The 23,660-nt window shown below is 36.7% G+C and overlaps 1 protein-coding gene across 1 annotated transcript; it reads left to right on the forward strand.

Moving 5' to 3' along the window:
* Positions 1–180: 180 nt before the first annotated feature.
* Positions 181–22,965, forward strand: LOC137921965 (thioester-containing protein 1 allele R1-like). Its single transcript, XM_068764772.1, has 26 exons — positions 181–407; positions 1,487–1,552; positions 2,807–2,981; positions 3,772–3,950; positions 5,200–5,356; positions 5,939–6,075; positions 7,265–7,592; positions 7,699–7,875; positions 8,267–8,470; positions 8,842–9,000; positions 9,887–10,057; positions 10,600–10,716; positions 10,790–10,844; positions 11,410–11,557; positions 11,893–12,197; positions 12,543–12,703; positions 13,720–13,962; positions 14,492–14,631; positions 14,902–15,112; positions 16,879–17,056; positions 17,732–17,928; positions 18,488–18,625; positions 19,540–19,712; positions 20,348–20,450; positions 21,294–21,462; positions 22,135–22,965. The coding sequence occupies exons 2-26, from the start codon at positions 1,491–1,493 to the stop codon at positions 22,347–22,349; spliced, it is 4,302 nt and encodes a 1,433-aa protein (XP_068620873.1). The 5' UTR covers positions 181–407; positions 1,487–1,490; the 3' UTR covers positions 22,350–22,965.
* The last annotated feature ends 695 nt before the right edge of the window (positions 22,966–23,660 follow it).

Genomic DNA, 23,660 nt, shown 5'->3' on the forward strand with positions numbered 1-23,660 from the left:
AAAACGGTATATTTGTAAATGGCGTGACGTAGTTTCGTGTGGGATGTATTTCCTGCTAGCTGACGGCCATATATCTACTGGAGGTAGTGTGGGAGCAACCATGTAAGAAGGATTTTCGCAAGGCTCGGCGGCCCCCACCAGCGCGTGCGACGGTGCGACGCCGTCAGTTGCGCTGCACCTTGCGACGCTTACGTGCGCCGCTTCGCCAAACAAGCCCTCGAACAAAACGATCTGTGATATAGTACTTAGTTTACATTAAACACTATTTATATAAAACATTAGTATGTTCCTTATGTAAAAAAGTGATTAATTCTGTGATGTGGTTAAAATATTAACCTACTTCTATGTGTACAGAGAAGACCTTTCCAATACAATAACAGGAACGATAAACATTTTATATACTCCGTGTAAGTAAATGTAAATTATGTATTTTTTCATGAGTTATTTTAAAAATCGATTTTTTTCAAATTAAATCAACGAATTAAAATGTATTAATAATGTTCTGTTATGAAATATTTAATGCAAAGTTTTAAAAATTTACTATAAATTAAAAAAGAATATCAATATTTTATGAATAACATCAGCAACTTATGAATAAATTTGTTATTGTGGTAAGATGATTTAATTGTTATTAAGGCTGTTACGTTGACGCCGATGTAGTGTTTGTGCAGTGAGTCAGAGAAGCTGGACCTGCGACGCAAGGACGGTGAGCTCAACATACAGACGCGGCAAACATGTGAATTCAATGGATACATAATACATTATTTGATTGCTCACCCACGACATTGTTTAGAGCATAAGTAGGACATAGTCTGAAGTTATTAAACATACACAACTGTTAATATTACGTTGGGGGATAATCTTTCCAATCCGGAATTAAACAAAACCTTATAAAAATCTTAAAAATTATTCTGTATGTATGTATGTGAGTGTGTCTGCCTGTCTGTACTCATCAGTTTATGACTGAGATATCCAAACTGCTTTTTTCAGATTTAAATACCTTAACACAACAACGAGCGCATGGGTACATCTAGTACTTAAATAAAAATTACATACACGCAGTAGTTTAGACATAATATATTAGTCAACTAATATACTACATTTTTTGAGACTGATATTAAACTCTAACAAGGAATTGGTGTTATAATGGCGCTACCGAATAAGAAAAATATTTTTTTATGTAAATCGTAGTTTAATAATCACTTTTTTGCAGTACTTCGTTAATAAATGACAAATAAAACTGTAAGTATTTTTGTAATTACTGATCTAATTTAGAGGTAAGTAGAAAACCCGCAACTAAAAAGAAACATTTGATGTTCAGAGTCGTGAAGCGTCACGTATGGGAAACTTGGCATCTTGTCACGACGTTGGATTGTTGTCGGTTATAACGAAGTCACACTTTGACTTTGTTATTCTTTCTAATCTTCTTTTGTAGGTTATTAAATACATTTCAAAAATTTGATTTTGGTCTTCATTATTGTTACAGAAACATGTCCCATATAATAACAACGTTCTGCCTCATTCTCTTGATTGCGAACGGCTTCGTGACATGGTTAGTTTTTTTTTTAATTTAATTTATGTTTATTATTAATACCTAACTAAATAGCCCATAGAGATTTTTTATTTCATACCCTACATTTTTTAAAGGAAAATGTTTTTAGTGACTCATATCGACGATTAAGGCAGGTTGATAAAAAACATTTTGTTTCTTTGAACGCCCATGTAATTACACGTCATTAAAAATAGCTTATAATAATCAACAGCTTATAAAGTTTAAAATAAATTATAAACGTATATGATATGCCGTATTCTTATACATTAGATGGTGTTACTGTGTGTAATTGTGAATAAACATACTGAATCATCTTTCTAAATATATGTCTGTTTTAACTTTGACGAAAAATTAATAGATACAAAGCAAATTCACAAACAGACTCATGTTTTTACAGAGGATGTTATCCTTATTATTCATTACACGCTAAATGATAAAAATTAATACTTAGAAATATTTGTAATTATTAAAATTTTAATGTACAGGGTTTTCAATATTGATAAAAAAATATTCATTGATTATCCACGTAGGATTACTTATAGTAACACTTGGGTACATCACGAGAAAAATGTCAGAAGAACTCAATTTGACAATTAACTTAAAGCTATTAGGGTTCCACACCGGCCCTGATTTTCGAAGAGTCCACAACAAACTTAGACGGGTTTTTTTTACACATCTTTTTTCACATTTATCTTTTTATTACACATAGAGTGTAGTAGAGCAATTTATTTTCAAGCTTTATTATAACTTATAAAGCCCTTACACTCTAAAAGGATATTTATCTAGTTTTTGTTTAAGAACACGCTTGACATTTATTTTGGATAGTACCCAAAGCAGCCCAACCGTGGTTCAATTGATTGATATTATTAGAATATATTTATTAGAATTACTAGAACTAACAGTGCCACTACTTCGGAACGCGGAATAGGTGCCGGCAAGACATCAGCGCTGTGGGTTTATAGGTAGTATAAAATTAGTATAAATAACCCAGCTGATTGTCAAGTTGGCCTGGTGGAAACTCAAACTTCTAGAGTGGATATCAAAGATTGGAAAACGGAGCGTAAGACGTCCATCCACGAGTTGGACAAATGACCTTTCATCGAATAACACTGAATATAGGCCACTTCCAACCTGTCTTATTGAAAATTTGTATGAAAGACCAATGTCCAGCAGTGGACTTCCTGCAGTTGAAATGATGATGATAAAATAAATCAAAATCAAAAAATGAATCATTAAGGCAGCGTCTGTCGACAGTTTGTCGGTAGTGGGGCCGCGAGTCCTGCGCCCACACACTTCATACAAAGTGTCGATCGCGGGCAGCTCGCGCGCACACAACCTGTACGTGGCAGTGGAACGTGAGGGCGAGCAATTCAGCCAGGGTCGCGAGGTGCAAGTGCCACCCGCCACCTCCAGGATCATCGAACTTGATGTAATATATCCTACAATATTATTTTTGACAAGAGCGAAACATTTAAATGCAGTTTCAAAAAATAGTCCGTAAATATATCCATGCACAGTGAAAATCAACTTGAATTGAATTATTCCAAATATGACGAACACAATTCAATTGTAAAAAAAATAATATTATTTTAATCGTTATTTTGTCCTGATGCATACCCAGTAACTTCTACAATTTAACAAAATATTCCCTAGCGGAATATCGACTAGCAATTTTTATGTTGCTAAAATAAATTTTATGCTATGGTATCCAACCAGAGGTTAAAAGAATATTCTGTTCGCCTTCGCAAAATAAATCTTTTGTATAAATTAAAAAAAAATGAATATTCGGACATCGAAGTTGGCGAGCTATCATCTATGGCAATTCGGCACTGATAACATTTTTCTTGCTACACTTCTATTTATTAAAGGCAGAATAATTTAATACAATCTTAGGTAAAGACGTGTCAGGTACATGTAGAAAAATACCCCAAAATTTAATGTCTAGTCAACGAACAGTATGTTAACTGCAATTCCAAAAGATCGTGATCGGAAATAGATCTTCGGTTTTACTTATTCACCGTGATATTTCTTTGCAATACCCCTGTAGGGAGCTTTACATACGTAACAACAAAAATATGAACAACTGAGACTAACTCTAAAAAAAATCTATGGATTTTTTTGTATTAATACAATTTTTACACAATTTCCTTATGGTATCTACGATATAGTTTTATCTAGTAATGTAGGTATTTAGGCTGCGATTTAAAATTTCCATACAGATCGGCGATCCAGGCCCGGGACAGTACAAGCTTGTGGCGCGCTCTACGTCGGGCCCTCAGTTTGCGTCCTCCGCGCCTCTAGTCTACCAACCGCGCAGCTTTTGCATCTTCATTCAAACCGACAAGAGGGTCTATCAACCAGAAGACACCATCAACTTCCGAGTGATTGCATTAGATAAGTGAGTAGAAGAAAACATTATTTATTCCAAACGAAAATTTATTTAATGACTTGTCCATATAAACTTTTAATAACTCAACAATCAATTGATTAGGTCATATATAGGTTTAGCAGAAACTCAATAAAATATTGATTACTCCAAGGGTTGATATTCCGCATAAACTCATTTGATTATAGCGCGTTGACCTTAAATACAATCGTAGAAAAAAGCAAAACTAACATTTTTCTCCTAATTTAATAACTTAAATTGTTCAATAACTAAAAGTGAATTTATAGATAATAACGAATAATCATCTTTATAAATAAAATTTTCATGTCGTGGTTATTTCATAAAGCTAATTAAACTTGCCTCGTTGTTCGACTTGAGGTATATTTATCTAATTGTAAAATAATACTTTCGATGTCGATATCTGCACAAGTAAAAAGAAAGAAAGTTCGCACGCGTAAGATTACGTACTTACGAACAACGGTCGTTGAACCTTGCAACAGCCGCGAGAGTCATGGTGAGATCGCCTCGCACAATGCGCACTAAAACATTTTTCGAATACCGCGTGTGGGGGAAACGAATGGTACGCGAATGGATCATTTTGCTTCAGGGTATAAAGGAATAAAAATGTATCTAATACAACTTGGGATATTACTGGTTCAAAGACGTTATATTTAACCACTCAAAGACGGAAGAACATCTTGATCATCAAGACACTTTATAGTTTTGAAAATAGCTTCATTTCTTTTTAAGAGAACTAAATCAACTTACTAAAATGAACAATATTTCATTCACACTATTCTAATGAGAAAGTGAAATGTCCATTACCGATAGATTGGAAGTCGTAGTTAAGTTTTTAGGTCAAGCATTAGTGCGTAAATCTTTGAAATGTTTACACTTCTCTGTAAGACAGTATACTAGCCATTCATTACACAGTTTTTGAAATGACTACTCCATTCTGTATTGAAATCAATGCTAGTCGTTTAAACTAAATACATACAGTATATAGTACCTTTTGTTCGTCTGTTAGTTTTTACAACATATGGATGTATTATTGTTCTCGTATCCGGGAAATCCTGAGTTATTTCAACATTTTTTTTTATAAATATGTCTTTCGCCATCAAATCGTTTGATCATTTAACCAAAAAGTCTACATTTAAAAAAAATGTTCTATAAAATGAGCTGTCAATTGTTTTCATATACATAACGGTTAAAACTTCAATGATAAAACTAAAATGAAGTTAATTTAATCGCTTTGTTTTAGATATCTATTACCGTTAAACTCTGCGGTAGACGTGAGCGTCTTTGATGCAGGAGGCACAGCAATCCGCGACTGGGCGGCGGCGCCACTGGACCGCGGACTGTTCGCAGACCAGCTGGTGCTCGCGGATCAGCCCTCGCTGGGCGAGTGGACAATACAGGTATGGAACCAGTAGCGAGTAGCGGCATTACCTTCGCCACAATGATCTCAACTAATTGAAAAAAATTAAGGAAATCGTAAGTTTTTCTTTATCATCACTGAGATTAGTATGATCAAGTTTGAACTAGTTAATCTATCTGTAAATAGAAGCCCAGGATAAAGCTTCATCATCAAAAGGTAACCTGGCGTTATTACTAACTGAAATTTCTACAAAAAGTGTTCAATGAAGGTAGTCACATGTTTAATACATAATGACGCTGAAACATAATTTTTAAATAATTTGCAAAATAAATGACTGAATAATTACATATACGTAAAAAAAGATTTATAAAGTTCGACTTACGAACTTTAAGTTACTTCCAAGTTAGACATTCATAAAAACTTTCAGTGCTACACTTAATAATATAAAATAAAAATAAAATAAATTACATTGTTTTTATAAATACAAAACTGTGTAGTTCGTTATTCCCGAATTATTTGATAAATATGTAGAAATTATTAAATACAGGTTCTCCTTTGAAAAAGTAAATTGTACGTCGCCTTACAAGTTTCTTAAATATTTTTTTCTTAAATCGATGGCTAGGTGGAAGTACGTGGCCAGAAGTATTCGCGCCGTATCCTGGTGGCGGATTACGTCCTGCCGAAGTTCCAAATGGACATGCATATGCCTAAGGAGTTACTGTTCAGCGATGGGAGTTTTAAAATCAACGTTACCGCTAAGTATTAATTTGAACATTTTATTTTTTATTTATTCTATTACGTTATGTTTATTCACCTGTTTCGTGCTCTATGTTACAAAAGGTAGCTGCTATTCCAATATTACGTTACCAAATCTCATAAAATGCTTCCTTTACTGCCATAATTTTTTACATATAACAACGAATTGAGGCCTTATCACTTTCCTTATCCACGGTGACAGGTAATGTAACTTAATTTTTATGTGTTGAAAAACTTCTGTACGTAAACATAAAATAATTTTACACGCGCTTACTCTTTAGTCATAAAATTTTCAATATTGTAGGTTTTATTAAAACGGACAGTGAAATGTTTTTCAATCAACATTATTACACCGAAATAAAATCTAATTGTATTATTATTTCATTCGTTCGCTCGTCCATTTTTATTCTTAAAGAAATTGAAAGACAGCTCGGTTAGGCTGTAATTATCTAATACGATTTATTTGATAACACTCGACCTTGTTGAGTTTTTATAACAATATAATTTTTCACGACGAACTATGTTTTGTTTTTTAGACCTTGGCAAAAACATGATTCTGTTGATTACGGACACACAATATTTATTGTCTACATATATTTATAAATAAATAAATAATATATATATATATATATATATTATTTATTTATTTATATATATATATATATATATATATATATATAACGGCTATGATGTCATTCATATACATTTCTGCAAAAACTAGTTTTGGCAAGTCTGAAATTTGTCGACACGATCTCTCGTGGGAATAATTTTAATGATAAATATGTAAATAAAGATTTTTTAAACGCTGGAATAAAGTCACTAACCGACTTCATATCTTTACGCACAGATAAAAGTACTTTTTAAATCATTTAAATTGTTTTTGTTTTCTGCAAATCTATTATAACAATTATATATAAAAGTTAAAAAATACAAATCAGACATTTAAAAAAGATATTTGTATCGAATATAGATTTTAAATTGTGGTATACGGTTTATGTATATGAAATCAATAGATTATCAATTTACTTTCACTATACTAAACTGTTTTTTATTATGACATTCTTTCAGAAGAAGATTTTCAAGTTAGCTATTTACTTTATTTACATTCAATTGCATAGAGGTTCCATATATTTAGAGTTTATATAACTTTTATGAGTAATAAATAGCTTTTCACCACAATTTTTTGTTATAGGCATTTCAACGGTCTTCCAGTACAAGGAGAGTTAACGATTTCTGCGTATGCCGTATTCTTTTCTGGGCTACTTCAGCCGGTATTCTCTATGCCTGCAAGAAAAGTTGTTGATTTTAAAGGGAATGCTGTTGTTACGTACGAATTAAAGACAGATTTTGACCTCGCCGAAGACGCAGCCAGACCTCTAGTAATTGAAGCAGTATTAGAAGAGAAAGATACATTGATAAAACAAAACGTTACGTCAAAGATTTTACTTTTGCGGACGCCTTATCGACTGAAAGTCACCGCACCGAGCTTCTTCAAGCCACAACTGCCTTACATTGTTCAGGTATAATAAAAATAGAAATATTTTGTTTAAAACAAAATTTTTGTTAATATTTTATTAATTGACTTTGTATGTACACTTTGAAACATTCGATTTCAAATAATTTTAGATCGAAGTTGTAAATTCAACGGGACAAATAGTAGACACCGACGGCGACGCGGTCGTAGAACGGCTATGGGATGACGGTGCTCCTTCCAATCGTACGACCGTATCCTTTAGCAAAGGTTTAGCAACCTACTCGACAATGCCTGATGACGCCCACATTAACTCCACCATGAACTTAGTGGTAAGGATGTTGTTTTGAAATAACTTTAATTGTTTACTTATTCATTTGGTTCTTCTTTAATACACATAGTTTTACAATCGCTTATCATGGTTAAGATCATCAATCAACAATAATAATTTTTTTATTCATTTATTTTTTGAGGCTGATTCTTAATATTTTTCTTTGGAGCTTCATAGTTTCCATGGATTGGAACGGTTTCCATGGATGAATTGCTCAAGCTTCGCAGAATTGTGAGATTACTCAAGCTTTTTGGTTACGGTTAGTGTGTCCAGACGACAATTCGGTTTAGGCTCAAGAGGTGTTTATCATTACAATTCTAGGCTGCCCGAGAGGGCCGCATCTCGTCGTAATCGTTTGCTCTTATCGGGCTAATATAATTAATCGTTCTCAGATAAAATACAAGGATGTGACAGAGCGTGTCGTGAACGTTCTGAGCGGGTCGCCAGGCGGGCAGGCGCTCAGCGTGCAGCTGTTGAGAGAGGAGGGCGCTGGAGACAATGAACTGCGCGCGCGCCTCGTTGCCACCGAGCCGCTGGAACTGCTCCACTACATGGTAGTCGCGCGCGGCGACATACTCGTCTCTGAAACGCTCGAGGTTAGTGTGTTCATATATCAACCTTATTAAAGGGTTTTTGATGCTGGAAAAAGATTCAAAATAACATGTATTTTAAAATCAAGGATCCACAACAGCGACATTCTAACAATAATCATTTGCTGGTGCCTTAAATGTGTTTTAAGGAAATAATTTACTAATTCCAATGACACGATGAATACTTAATACCATTTTTCCACCGTTGTAAATTCATTTTCATACGTTTGAAATTTATGTTATGTATATCTGTAGTGTATCAACATTAAAGGTGCTATAAAACGTAATATTATTTTCGCGTTTATTGTCCATTCATTTCGTGTTCTATGCAAAATGTAAGAAATTTATAAAGTTAAATATAATTTATTGGTGCACAGCTGAGCCCTGCCCGACGCAGCGTGGAGGTGCGCGTGGCAAGGTCGCGCGGGCTCGCGCCGGGCTGTGTCCTCGTGGCGTGGGCGCCGCGGCTCGACACCGCACACCCGCTACTCGCCGCCGGCCTCTACCTTCCGCAGCCGCACTTGCTGCACAACCAGGTCACTTGATATTTCACAAACTAGACTACATAATAGCTTGAGGAAAATATTTCTTCGTTTTATATATGAAATGTCTAAATATTTTTTTATAGTTTTTTAACTAAATGTAAAGCTTCATTCTAGCTGAGTGTATACTTGTGTGATCAATCATTATCACGATCAAAGATTCTATTAATTAATTCTGGTCTTTTTTTCCAACTTCATGCTTTGAGTTGTTAGCAATAAAGATCCATATCGATGGTTCTGCCCGGGGGCAAAAGCTAAAAAATAAAAATGCCCTTCCAATCCCACCATACAAGCATCACCTTATTGCGAGTTAACCCAAGTTTTGCAATAACCTGAGAAGCCTAGCCGATCTTCGACCAGAATATTTTTAATGGATCTTGTCGTTTGTAATTTACTTTTCATTACCACTTACAATATGTTCAAAAACAATCCGGTTTTATTGTGTACTCATGTAGTGTCGAAATTCCGAGCTTTTTTGTATTCCCTCCGTTTTATTTAATTTTCAATTTTTCAACTACGTCGTAACTAGTGATATGTCAATTTTATTCTACTTTTACAAAAATGGCTAATTTTATCATAATTGGGCGACCAAAACGATGTGCATTTTTTAAATTAAAATATTTTTTTTGAATTAAGTACAATTTAAAGTATAGCATTAGGTCCATCAACGTCACATTTTTTTCCTTGACTTGCATTGTTTTTCTTATTTGAAGTAAATTCGCATTAAAATTAGAATCATACAAATAATACAGCCAATCATATTTTATTTCAAGGTTACACATACTTTTTGCGAAAAGACTTTCCCGTTCCAATTGAAAATCGTTTTATGTTAACTATTATACTATAGTATATCTATATAAAATGTTGCATGGGTATGCAGATATCAGTGTCTACTGCACCTGCGACTTCTGGACAGTACCGGCCCAACGGTATAGTGGAAGTGCGCGCAAGTGGTGGCGCAGGAGCAAGAGTGGCGCTGCTGGCGGCGCCTGCACCAGGCTATGCGTCTGGTTTAACCGATACCTTTGGCTCTGGCCTCGACCTTCGCACTGTGAGTAACTCATTTATATTCTTTTATTTTTGTTTCCTCATTGTCTGGTTGATACCTGTAATATTTTAAAACTCCGGGATAGAATGGTAGGGGCATCTTTCCATTGATATGATGAAAATTTTTATGGGGGGAGACATAGAGAAGTTATGAAAATATGCATATATTTCGTATAATAATTACCAATATTAATGAGTCTTTATCTTGTTCTAGGATATTACTGTGTGCGTATAATAAAAAAAGCGTACATCAACAACTTAATGTGTCGATAATAACACGCTATGATATTACACCATAGAAAAAACCCTATACAGAGTTTTTGAAATGGATCCGATGTATTTAAAACTTCCGTCATATGCATGAAAATATGCACCTACCGTTCTAAGGAATTTCTTAGCGTTTTTTAATATAACGGTTTTTATGGTCAGACAACGATATAATTAAAATATATATCGTTTATGTATATATATTTTAAATAAATAGCCACCGTCCGATAAACCCTGTCTATTTGGTGTCATTTGAGCTAATAGCATATTGACTTTCAGATTGAACGCGAAGTGGAAAGCTTTAGCGGGATCAAGCATTCTGTTTTCAAAAATGAAGACCATCTGCCAGCACTTGGCTTAGACTTGGCCGGGCGAAACCCTGAAGATGTTTTTAAGGTTATCTATCTGCTCTATCTTGGAAAGCCATTAATTTCAGCTTCCATTGTTATAAAGATTGTTTGTTTTTCAGAATGCCGGCCTAGTTATATTATCGGATGGCGTAGTAATAGAAAATGATCCAAAAGGTATTCAAAAACTTCATTTAGTTCTGTTTTTATTTGAACACTAATTTGAAATATGTTAAAAAATCTTTACTGGATTAGATGGTAAGGTTTATGTATCGATACAACAAACATTATGCAAAGAATAAAAAATATATAGTTTTAAAAATTACTACTATAGACGAAATTTATTATTTTTTATTCTCTGGGTCTAATTGATAACCTCACAAGCGCTCAACGTGCCATGGAGAGACGGGCGTTCGAGATTTTTCGACGAGATCTAATGATGAGGTCCGTAAATAATCGAAAGTAACCAATATAGCCCAGCGGATTGGCACAAGTACAAGTGGCGTTGGGCAGGTTACGTCCACCGTCATGACGGACAGAGGACCTTGTTAAGATCGCGAGATGATGGCATCTACAGGCTACTTCCAACCGCTCCTATCCGTAGAAGAGGTGTGTGTCCAGCAGTGGATTTCGTCCTACTGCAATGATGACAATAATGATTTCTTAAGTATTGAAAGTATACCACTACATAGGCAGGTGTTTTAGTGATAAACATAGTTCTTCCTTTTCATGTTTTCTACAGCAATGTTAATGGAGACGCCGGAGACGGGCACACGGCCACCGCTCGCCGGTCCGTATGCGTTCAGCCGCCTGCCGCCGCCGCCCTCCCCGCGCTTCTACCTCAACGTTCTGCCACACCCCACCTGGATGTTCTCAAACCTCACACTAGGGTAAGTCTCCGTCTGTTATTAGAGATGATTATATAATGTAACCGTATTTACATATACATTAAACACGTTTACATTAATACAATGTAATCTTCTTAGTAATCTGATTCTATATTAAGTTAACTTTAAGTTTGTGTAAGATTCTAAGATTTAATAAGTTTAATCATAATTGAGAACTAAAGTAACAGAGAGAGAATACAAGTTTGAATAAAATCTAATTTAACATGTAGTTTATACTAATTTTTTAGAGACTAAACCCGGGTCGTGTTAATATTGAAATTAATGATTTCTTACTCTAAAGTTAACAAGAGTGAACAATCGAATGATAAATTTTATAGCGCTGACGGCAAGGGTACTAAAGAGGTATGGTCACCGCCAATGCCGGGCAAGTGGTCTATCGGAGCGTTCTCCGTCCACCCTACTCTCGGGCTAGGACTCGCTGCCCCGCAACCGTTGACCACCAGCGTGCCCCTGTCCATTACTGCGGAGTTGCCGGAAACGATGCAACGCGGCGAGATGTTGGCGGCTGTCATCATCCTCAAGAATTCCTTGTCTGCGGACGTCACCGTTGAAGTCACCTTCCATAACTCCGAACAATACTTTGAATTCGAGCCGTTGGAGAATACCATTGATGCTGCAAAAAGTGAGTTCATTCACAATTGTTAATTTCTTAATTATCAGAAACATTATATTGCAGCACGTAATAATCATGACGTCTTCTATGAATTTAATCCATCGAATGTTGAATAAAGAATTATATTTACGTATTTGAATTTGTATTTTATTTTTACATGTAAGTAATGAAGTGGTAGGTCGGAGAATTGCTGGTTTAAAGTAGCAGTCTGTAGGGACTACACTATTTTGATCGATGACTTAGTCAAGGTTGCGGAAGATTGCTGAATGCGGACAGTGCAAGACTGGCATCGTGAATCAACATAACAATAATGATTTTTTGAATTTGAATTTGAATAATAGTGTTATGTTGCAGAAATCGAGTTGTTCCGCCGCACACGCGTGTCGGTGGCGGGCGGATCAGCGGCCAGCACTGCATTTCTGTTGAGCGCCGTACGTGCGGGCAGCGCACCCATCATCGTGGAGGCCAGCGGCAGTGGTCTCTCGGCCTCCATGTTTCGCACCATTGATGTACAGGTGCGTCCTTACCTTGGCCTGCTTAGTCTATAGCAGGGCTTCCCAAATTTATTTATACCATGATACTGTTTGCGACTACACCTCACTTCTGTTAACTACCCAACAGTGTAGGTTTAATTTACTATGTTATAAAAAGGAACATTTTTTTTTATTACAAATAAGAAACAAAGTTATTTAGACATGTTTTAGATAATACGTGCTATTACACATGCCGCGCGACTACCGGTATCATTTACCATATCATTCCCGCGGATGTATAAATAACTAAGTAATTTTGTCAATACAAGCGTTCTGTCTGAAATAGTCATTTAGTTATAGTTTACTTCGTGTAATGAAACACTCATTTCGGTTAGTATAGAGAACCTCTCTACTCCTAAACTAAAAAAAATATATGTGTATTTAAAACAAATGTAGGACAGAGGTAATGAAAACAACTGTTGTTTTTAGTAAAGCAACCAAGAAGCAATTTGGCTACTGATCGTTTGATTAATGACCAAAATCTCGATTTTTTTGTATATTCGCATGTAGCCCGTATTGTAATGATTGTGCATTTACAAATAGACCATACTTATTTTAATTGCGTGGGAGTTCTATTTAGCTTGAACAACAAAAAAGTTTTTTGTGTTGTTATGTATTCAACATTGGCGTTCGCTTCAAATTTATAGTAAATATCTTAATACGAAAGCTGCCTGTGTCATTTATATAAACTATAATATAAATTGTAAAAAGACAGCTCATTACTTTTACATTTAACATACAAATTTAAGTATTAATTGTAGTCAATACTTAATATAAGATAAATGTCAATTTACATTGATTTTGCTAAAAACTGCACTGGACTTTATTTCATACGTAATTTAAAACGTGTGCATACATCAACGACGTACTACGCTGCGCTTGCCTGTCAGTTGTCTGCACTCTAGAACCTTAAGGCCTCTGTGACCACCTCTACTGCGCGCTATGCGAAATGTCCACGGGCACTGTTGTAAACGTAAACTTGTTATATGAGGATTTAGGACGGATACGAGGAGGAGAGCTGGTCGTGGACGCTGCTGGATGCGCGGCGTGGTGCGGCACGCGGCAACGTGAGCGTGTGGGCTGCGGCCGGCACGCGGTTGGCTGGCAGCTCGTTGGTGGCAGCGGGTGACGTGCTAGCGCCGGCGCTGCGCGGATTGCGCTCGCCGCCGCCCGCCGCTGCCGACCCCGAACACGCACTACGTCCGCTCGCCACCGCCTGCGTACTACTCGACTACCTTCAGGTTTGCTAACCCTTCTCTTGTTTCATAGTGCAACATTTATTATTAGTACCGATCTCGAGCAGTTGAAGGTCCTAACAACTTAACCTAAATACTGCAACAAATATTACATCATATTTTTATGGATACAAAATCCATTTGCTATTTTTTGGTTTGATACTGTTAAAGGATTTAATTGGAATCAGTTTTTAAAAACCGATTTATTGAAATACATTGTCATCAATATCTTGAAAATGTTATATAAATAGGAAGCTCTTTTTAACGTGCGTGAATGCTTAAATTAGATTCGTGGTAGACTTTTAGGACTGATGTTCCTCCTTTTCATCATCTAATCTGCCAGTAAATACCCACAGCAAAGTATACGCCTCTCTCAAAGAGCGCCACGATGACCGGTTCTGTGTTATTTGCATCCAGAGCTTTTTATTTGAAGATTATCATAATCTTAATTAACCAAGATTGAATTTGTCTTAATGCATATAACATTAAGACAAATTTAATCTTGTTTAATTTTTTTTTAATGTTTTTATTTTAGGCAACAAATCAAAATGAGGTCTCAATAACTAAAGAGGCAAGCGCGTTAGCGCTGGCTGGCTACCAAAGACTTATGGCCTACCGTCGCCCCGACGGCTCTTTTGCCCAAGAATTGGATCCGGAAGCCGAGGGCGATGTTTAGTAAGCAACTTTAAATATTATGTTATTATCATTATACAAAGACATCACAAGGTGTAACTTTGTCTAACATACGTAAATAGACCATCATCGCGAATAGTGAGATGTGAGATTTTTTTGTGTACACCTCATTAATTTGAAGTTAAGAAGAATTGTATTAATATCGATTAGATTGCAATGATTGTAAATATTAATTAATATATGTAAAATATGTTATTATTTTATTGTTTATCAGTTTTGTGAATCGAAATAAATTAAAAAAATATGTTGCAGTATGACGTCAGTGTCGACGCGGTGGGCGACGCGCGCAGCGCGGCACGTGGCGGCGGTGCCGGTGAGCGGCTCGGCGGCGCGCTGGCTGGCCGGCGCGCAGAAAATCGACGGTAGCTGGGCCGCGCCAAACCCGCGCGCGCGCAACGACCCGCACGCACAGCGCCCGCTGCCGCTCACGGCACACGCTCTGCTCGCGCTGCTTGAGACTAAGGTACACAACTACCTCCTTTTTTGTTTTACACAGAGACGATGCCTTCTTTTCTTAGTAAGGAAGGCAAGGACTAACTTAAACCTTGGATGATTCTGCACAGTGGCGTACCTAGAATTTTTGCCGCCCGGGGCGATCTCCAGTTTGCCGCCCTTTCTATTATAAGTCAATCAAATAGTGGTTTTTATAAATTAATAAATAAATAAATTGTGTTAATTACACATAAATAAATTATTAAGTTATTTAATCAATATTAATTAATACACAGAGAAATTTTTTTTAGACATATTTGTATGCACTCGTAAATATATTTATATAATATCTACTCTTCTAGCTTTCATACTAGAAAAATTGTGTATAATGCTCTCAAAATTTATATTATTTGTAATTTCTTGTTCTATTGACAATATTGCAAGATTTTGTAGTCTTAATTGTCTCATTGTAGAACGAAGATAATTTTTTATCAACTTCAATTTTGAGAAGCTTCTTTCGCAATTAGCGGCACTGATTGAAATTGTTAAAAAAATTCTTAACAAAATTACAATGTTGGGAACAGAATTTTCCAACCTATACTGTTGAATAAATTTTAGCAGATCAAGAGGGCCCTTCTTCTAGTTTTTCTAATGTTTTGCCTCTTTTTTTAGTGTAGGTACAGCCATAAAAACCTGGATCCTTTTTCTTTTAATATGGAACTGTTCTTTATCAATGTCAATCAAGTCATTTATTTGATATTCAAATTCTTCATTTAGTAGGTTACACGGTATTATACACGAATATTTTCTTACAAGGCTTAATTCTGTCCATAGATGAAAACATTATTCTTCGTACTTTTTCTTCTAAGGATAGCCCCACGTCTCCACGTCGAATTTTCCCCACTTATATTTTTTCTTCTTCTAACTCGACGCTTAGTCGATATTTCTAACTCTTCACAAATTATTTTGGCTGCTATAACAGCATTTTGTACTAGCGTATCTCTTTGTTCCATGAAATGTGTTTGCAAAGAATTTAGTTTTATATGGCATTGGTGGACATTTAACCCTTTTACTTGCAGGTATTTTTGAGCGTCCTTAATTTCCAAAAGGACGGGTTCTCATAAATTAAGGTAACATAGAAAAGAAAAAGATTACATAGAATTGAGTAATATTCCAGCATCTGATCTCGTTTGACAATTTTCTTCTTCTAATAATCATAATAATAATTTATTATTCAAGAAAAAAAAAATGTAAAATGAATAAGTTGCTTTTTACAACTACAAGTAAATATAAAAAATGCCGCCCCAAGGTAAGTGCCGCCCGGTGCGGACCGCACCCACCGCCCCCCCCTAGGTACGCCACTGATTCTGCGTCATCACTATCAAAGTCAGTCAAATCAGTCATTAAGGCTGTCCTCTGCCCTGCCATTGCTGTGTCCGTCGTTTGACAACATTTCGTCCAGTCTTTGTGTGACACGGTCTTCGCTGTAGACGCGGTACCCACCTCTGCTACACCCATCTGTCTCTAGTGAGTTTGTTGAGTCCACTCGTAGAACTAGTCATGAAGGGAACTTTCACTTTGACGATGTGTAATTTATTTCCTGTCAACGAATTATTCATTTTCATAAAAAATAACAAGACAATTTATAACTGATTTCATTACCCACAAATAATCATTACAGGTATATTAATAGTAGATAGTAGTGAACGTGTTTTTGAAATGAAGGCGAATTCACTGCTTGAAAATATCTTTTGAAAATTTTTTATACTAATAAATACTCCTAACTATAATCCACAGGGAAGCGAAATTCTGTACAAGGAACAGATAACCAAAGCTGTGGAGTTCATCGTGCGCGGGCTGTCCACCGAGCTGGACGCGTACTCGCTGGCCGTAGCCGCCAGCGCGCTCGCCGCAGCGCGACACCCGCAGGCCGAGCAGGCGCTGCAGATGATGGACAAATACGTCAATTCCACAGGTAGATTTAAAAGCATTTACGATTAACATAAAATGATCTAACTTTAAAAACTGCAACATTTTCTTAGCGTAAAACTATGTCTTAAAAACGGTTTTTCGGAGTAAAGATCATAAGGAGTAAACAGAGATTCTCTAACCTAACTTTAATCGTTGTGTAAGGTAAACCGAATGGCTGCTTTAAAAGGAATACTTTTAAGTAGTGCTTGTATTGTCCGTTACATAGCTATTTATACACCTGCAGGAATAATGTGACGAACGTTTCCCGCAGTCGTTAGGCTCATGAGTTATAGTCCTGTTGCCCTTCATTTATCAACACCATGATTATTCTGACATCAGTATCGAGTTATTGTTATGAGTTCACTCATGGGGAATAACTGGACGATAAAATATGAAGATTCTTATGCGGCAATAACAAGATTATCGAAAATGTACTCTTATTGTTAGAAGACTAAAAGACGATCTAACCAATTCTGTAAGGGTATAAACCTTGCGTTGTCCATGTTATTTTAAGTACATAATTTAGTATCATCTTCTAATTTGTCATATATAAAGTTGTGTTAAATAATTTTTAACAATTTAAGGCATTAAAGCAGTATGTTTCACTCTTAATGGGCCAAAACTAAATATTACTTTGAATCGTACAATTCCTATTGTTAAATAATAAACGTTACTTCAGACTCGACATTGTTCTGGTCGCGGAAACTGTACGGGTCGGAGTGGCGCAACCCATGGCTGCGCGGCAACAGCCTGGAGGCGGCCACCGCAGCATGGGGCGTGCGCGCGTTGCTGGCTGCCCGGAGCGCCGAACGCGCGCTGCCCGTGGCGCGCTACCTGCTGCACGCGCTGCGCCCCGACCAGCTGCAGCCCGACGTGGTACTGTCAGACTCTACTTACTGAACATTACTATACTCACTGTTTTATCCGCCTGCAGCCAGACCTAGTATTGCCTCACTATTTTGCACTATCACTGAAGTATTTACTTTACCCGCTAATTAACCCAGATGCAGCTGGGTGTGGTAATACCACACTCTATTGCACTTACGGTAAACTCTACTTTACTCGGTGATGACCCTACTGAAATGTGGTGCTGCCACACTCAGTAGAGTGCCACACTCACATCCAGTAGGTTCTCCTCTAAATACTTCCATAAAGGCGGATCGACCCAGTTGGCTGATGCGGTACAGCTATAATCTACTGCACACCCTAAAACACTATTATACTCATGATTGACCTTTTCTTTGAGTCTGTATTCCACAGACATTTGCATCCGTGCCTTTGTTTTTACAATTACATTTAATATTTCCGAATTATGTTTTTGCTTACTTTTCTGCCAAAGTGTCACACACTTTTAATAACAATAGTATACCCGCTGATGCAGTACCCCAACTAGGGACAATATTGAAAATCATTAATTGTATTCCATCCTTTTCAGTTGGATGCTCTTGCGCAGTTTTCTGAAGCCATAAAATCTTCTAAAAAGTTACGTATCTCCGTGAACGTGACCGGCTTTGAAGAACTGCGACAGTTCAACATCGACGACGACAACGCTCTTATTATCCAAACGCAACTAGTACGTGTCTTAATATTTCCTTATCTACTTACAGAACTAACTACAATATTAATATTATTAAGAAACTAAACTTTCTTTTGAAAATAATTCTGAGGTACAATACTGTTGAGATTCCATCCGATTTTGATATTTTAGTGTTTCATCATTTTCATTTTAAAGTACTGAAAATATTACTGCTTAGTTGCTTTTTTGTTAGAGACCGACCAAATTACCACTATTCTGATCTTTAAATCTGTTGCGTAATAATTTTCTCTTAACAATATGAAAATTATTCTTGAGCTTTATTGTTAAAACTATATCAATGCGGTATAATTTAAAAATTAAGATAGTATTGAAAAGAAGTTTTAAGAATCAATCTAAATTAACTTTAAAACTTAATACGATGTAGAACAGCCAACTGGCTGAATAAGTTTCTGGACAGGAAACCACTGACCGGCACGCACAGGGTTCGACGTCTGATCAGTTTACTACAGTTGTTGCAGTGTTTTTCGAAGTATAAATATCACTCGGCGTTCCTTTTCCAATTAAAACAGTTGCTTTAGAAAAATCATTTCGGTAACGCTGCACACATTTAAAGATCTATATAAACCTCATTCCTACAGCCCAGTAGCATTCATAATACAGTGAATCATCATTATCCGTGGCCTAGCCACTCCCCGTAACAAATTGAGTCGCAACTGTCCAGTCGATGCAGTTGAAAGTTTACCTTCGGACTTAACTGAGCACTGCGAAATTATTTTATTTTTATAAACGGATAGAAATAAAGGTTCTTAAGAGTAAGAGTAATTTTGCATTTATGTAATGTAGCTGTCAAACATCGTATTTTATTGTTATATGACTTTTGAGTCAATCATCGAGCCTTTTCAACATCATTCGTCTGCAGCGTTTGAATGTAACAATGAGTATAATAACAGGTGCGTAACGCGCGGTCGGCGAGCGCGACCACGGAGGGGCGCGGCGTGGCGCTGCTGGGCATGTCCGCGCGAGGCAGCACGAACGTGACGGCTGCCTGGCCGCGGTACACGCTCGACCCGCGCGTCGACCGCGTCTCCACCGAGCACCGCCTGCAACTCTCCATCTGCGTCGGGTACGTAGTCACAAACAGCGTGAACCACCTTATATCACGGAAATAACAACCTTACATTAACCCTCGTGCTTCTGTGAGCCGGGGGTGGACAAGAGCGTAGTGGAACTGGTGGTCAACTGTCCCGCATTCAAAGGACTCCGATGCAATTCCGAGCTCCTGCTAGGAAAAACGATTAGTGAGGGCTACATCGCCTGACTAATAATTGTCAAATCGGGAGACGACTGAGCTGATAAGATTTACTACCCCTTTTATTACTAGTTATTTTAATGTAACAATCAACGCGAACTCATTACGACATTTTTTTAAAAAAAAAAACTTCGTTCATTTATTTATTCCAAGGTCCTTCATACTAACAAGTTTAAACGTAACAAAATATAATTATTAATAGGTAAACAACACCATTATCGTAAAAGAGAAGAACATATTCCACTGCCGCAGCTTTTATTTTTATTGTTATGATAAATAAAGTTATCAGCGGCGTGCCTTATTTGTAGAGAAATTCTTGTAGAAAGGAACTAAAGGCCGGAAATAAGTACAAACAATCTTCTGGTCTGAAATAGCAGAAATCAGTGCATTAATTTTTTTTTGTTGTATTTTACCTAAAATCATTGTGTAATTGTTGGTTACTATTATAGATTCGTGGCGCAAGGAAATGAAACGGAGAGTGGATTAACTTTACTTACAGTCCAATTGCCGTCCGGTTATGTGGCCGATATAAATACTATTACTGAATTAACGGTAAGCATATAATATTTTTTTAATGTAATTATGCAAAATTTATGTGTATGATATAATAAGAGTTTTTGGTTTTAATTTAAATAACTTGCTCCAAATTACCACAACGTTAAAATCAAATAAACATGACCTTGTAAAATACACAGTGGAGTTATAAAATATTAAAATTACTTTACTAATGTAAACGACGTTTACTTAAAATGAAAATAAGTGTATGGGTGTGTGTGTTGCAGAAATAGCCTGTTAAAGTTTCACTAGTTTTTTAATTTCCTGAACGAGTTAAAACATAGAAATAAAATTGAATATTTAACAACAACACTGGCAGCATGTAATGTTGATGATCGCGGTTTTGCAAGTATTTCCAGACAACTTGTTGCTAAATTGCAATATTATAAAAAACGAAACGAACCAAACTTACGCAGTTAAGATTTGCATGTTCATTTTTAAGAGTGGAAGTCGTAAAGGTTACCACTGTCGACATCAATCAAATATAATGATAATAAAAACAAAGGACGTAAATAAACAATCATTAGCGCTGTAGTCCAAAACGTCGCTGCGTTTCAAGAAATCTTCCTGGTGGGCATTAAACCGTTATCGTTGTTATTAAATTTCGGTTTTATAAATATCAAAAAATATATGGAACAAATAATTGGAATTGGCATTTACATCCAAACATGACCTAAGATGTGATAGTTTATTGTCAGGGCTAGGTAAATCGTTGTTAAATAGCCGTCGCGTTCGAAAATATGTGATTTATTATTGGCATGCATTGTTAACGAAAACGGGCTATAATTATAAGGTGCGTTGTATGCCCATTAATGTGTAAGTGTATACGTCCATGTGCAGGCGGCGCGGCACGTGGTGGGTGCGCAGCTGCAACGCGGAGGGGCGCGCGTGGCCGCATGGTTGCGGGCGGCGCGTGCCGAACGCTGCGCCACGCTCGCAGCACCACGCGCGTTGCCCGTGGCCCGCCAACGTCCGGCCTGGGCCGAACTGGTCGACCTCTACGACTCCAGTTCGTACTTTCAAACTTGACCATTTTTTCATACTATCTTCTTCTATCTATTCATTCACTTTCCCGTTAACATGTTGTATAATGTACTATATACATTAATAGAAGCGGTGTGATATATATATATATATATACTTCGAATCTTATTCAAGAAGGAATTGTTAACTGTGCCGTGATTCCCGCTGTCTTTTCTTTGGTCTCCATGTCAAAATCTGCTCTATCACTATCGTCTGGTAGTGGCTTCATGGCGGTGGTGTGGGTTGGTAGCACATGAATTACTCGTTTCTTCCAAGCTTGGATGTAAAACCTCGTGCAAATTCCAAAAAATACCAATAAAAAATACAATAACATTAATAAAAAAATAATATCAAAAGCATATAGAATGGCCCGGGATAGCCTGGGCATTGAAAACTGCCAAAGAAGAGAAGCGTGGAGAGATTTCTCCATGTTTGGTCTATATCGACGGTCCATCTACTTGGGGTCGGTCCACATAGTTAAAGTCGCAAGAATTCGCTGGATGCGAGTGGCGTAAGACCGCTCATCAAGGTGATCTTCGGGGAGGCCGCCTTGCAGTGGGCGTTTGCCGGCTGATGTGATGCTGACTAATATAAATACTCACAAGTATGAATAAAGAGCAGGAATGAAAAACGTGTTTCATGGCTTCTGTTGGTGCAGGTCATCGCGCGCGCGTGTTCTTCTCGGCGGTGTCATCGAGCGCGTGCTCCGTGTGCCGCGTGTGGCCGTCGTGCGAGCGCGCTTGCGGCTCGCCGGCGCTGCAGCGTGCGCCCGACGAGCCCTCCTCTCCCTCTCAAAAAAAACCAAACAGTGCGAACCTCCTGCGCTCAACTTTCACTATCTCCCTTGTAGCCGCCTTCATTGTGCTGGGGTAGAGCGTAAAATCGAGCAATAAGTCACGGAACGTCACAACTTTGTCACGTCTTTATACGGGTGTCACACTGTTGCACTAAACAAATGACTATATTAATGGCATCTATGGCGGTAGTTCCTTGCCCACTTTCGTGTCACTGTGGTCGGCTCCTTTATTCTTTTATTCATATTAGATAAACTCACATAGGATTATTTATAGCTACCATTTGTGTACGTCATGGGAAGAATGCCAGAGGAGCCTAATTTTATAGTCTAATAATAATATCTTTCAAACTTATGATAAGGTACTAATACTGTGATAAACTGCGCAGCTGAATGCGCGTCACCGACTTGCGACGCCTATCAAATAGCAAGCTGCTGCGCATTTGCAGCGCAACGACCACGAATTGTTAACACGAAAGTTCATATACGTCGGAAATAAAAGTTATTTAAAATTAACGCTACAGTAAAAATTTTGCAGTGTTTTTAATAACAATTGCTCCAATAAATTGATTTAACTTTTTCGTAAATACGGAAGTAATAACAAATAACAAAATGAATCGGCTATTAAAAATTTTAAGGTTTTCAATAAAATTTTAAAAACAGTTTCTTATGTCGATTTTTACATCTATCGTCAATCGTTACAATTATTTAATCTGTTAATGTACAATTGAATCGTTTGTTAAATTCTCAATTACGAGTAGGAATTATACTTTTATTTTAGGATTGCTTACAGATTTTATTGCATTTTTAATAATTCGTGTGGAGATATAAATTATTCAATTATATATATTAAGAATTATTTTATTGTATCATGAATTTGATTAATAGAAACTGTTTTTAAAAATGTGATAGCTATTTTGCATCTGTAATGAATTAAATAACTAGAATGAAATACTTTCGAGAACGAGTCAGTTGAATTCAGTTAAGCTTTAAATTCGTATCAGTCTTGTAATAATAACTTAATTTCGTGTTTTTCGTCTCATAGGCGCAATATTTAATATTGTAGTTTAAGAAAATGAAACAACAAATTTAAGATTTTGTTACTAATTTTAATATTAATTAAAAGACTAAATTCTAAAATATTTTTTATTATGTTTAAGTATTTAATAAGACAATTTATGAACTTGCTACTACTGGAGCTACTGGAGAGCTACCACTAAGGAGTTATAGATGTGTTCTCTAAGATTAATGTTTTTTTTTTTAAATGATAAGTTTGAAGTGATAAAAAATTACTTCAACGATGTATATTCGTACATTTGTGGACGGGCCAAATCCCTCATGCAGCCATTGAGGCTGAATGGTTCTGAAGTAGACGGTAGACGCGGCACGGG

Source organism: Battus philenor, unplaced genomic scaffold (assembly GCF_028537555.1).
Source record: "Battus philenor isolate CCGP_79_NKW_IND1 unplaced genomic scaffold, ilBatPhil1.0.hap1 SCAF_2, whole genome shotgun sequence".
NCBI classification, from domain to species: domain Eukaryota; kingdom Metazoa; phylum Arthropoda; class Insecta; order Lepidoptera; family Papilionidae; genus Battus; species Battus philenor.

What these genes read in the sequence shown, in the direction of transcription:
- LOC137921965 (XM_068764772.1), top strand. Translation starts at nt 1,491, where the DNA reads ATGTCCCATATAATAACAACGTTCTGCCTCATTCTCTTGATTGCGAAC. An exon ending in AATAGAAAATGATCCAAAAG is followed by an intron (nt 10,845 to 11,409) that starts GTATTCAAAAAC and finishes TGTTTTCTACAG; the next exon opens with CAATGTTAATGGAGACGCCG. An exon ending in TTATTATCCAAACGCAACTA is followed by an intron (nt 18,626 to 19,539) that starts GTACGTGTCTTA and finishes GTATAATAACAG; the next exon opens with GTGCGTAACGCGCGGTCGGC.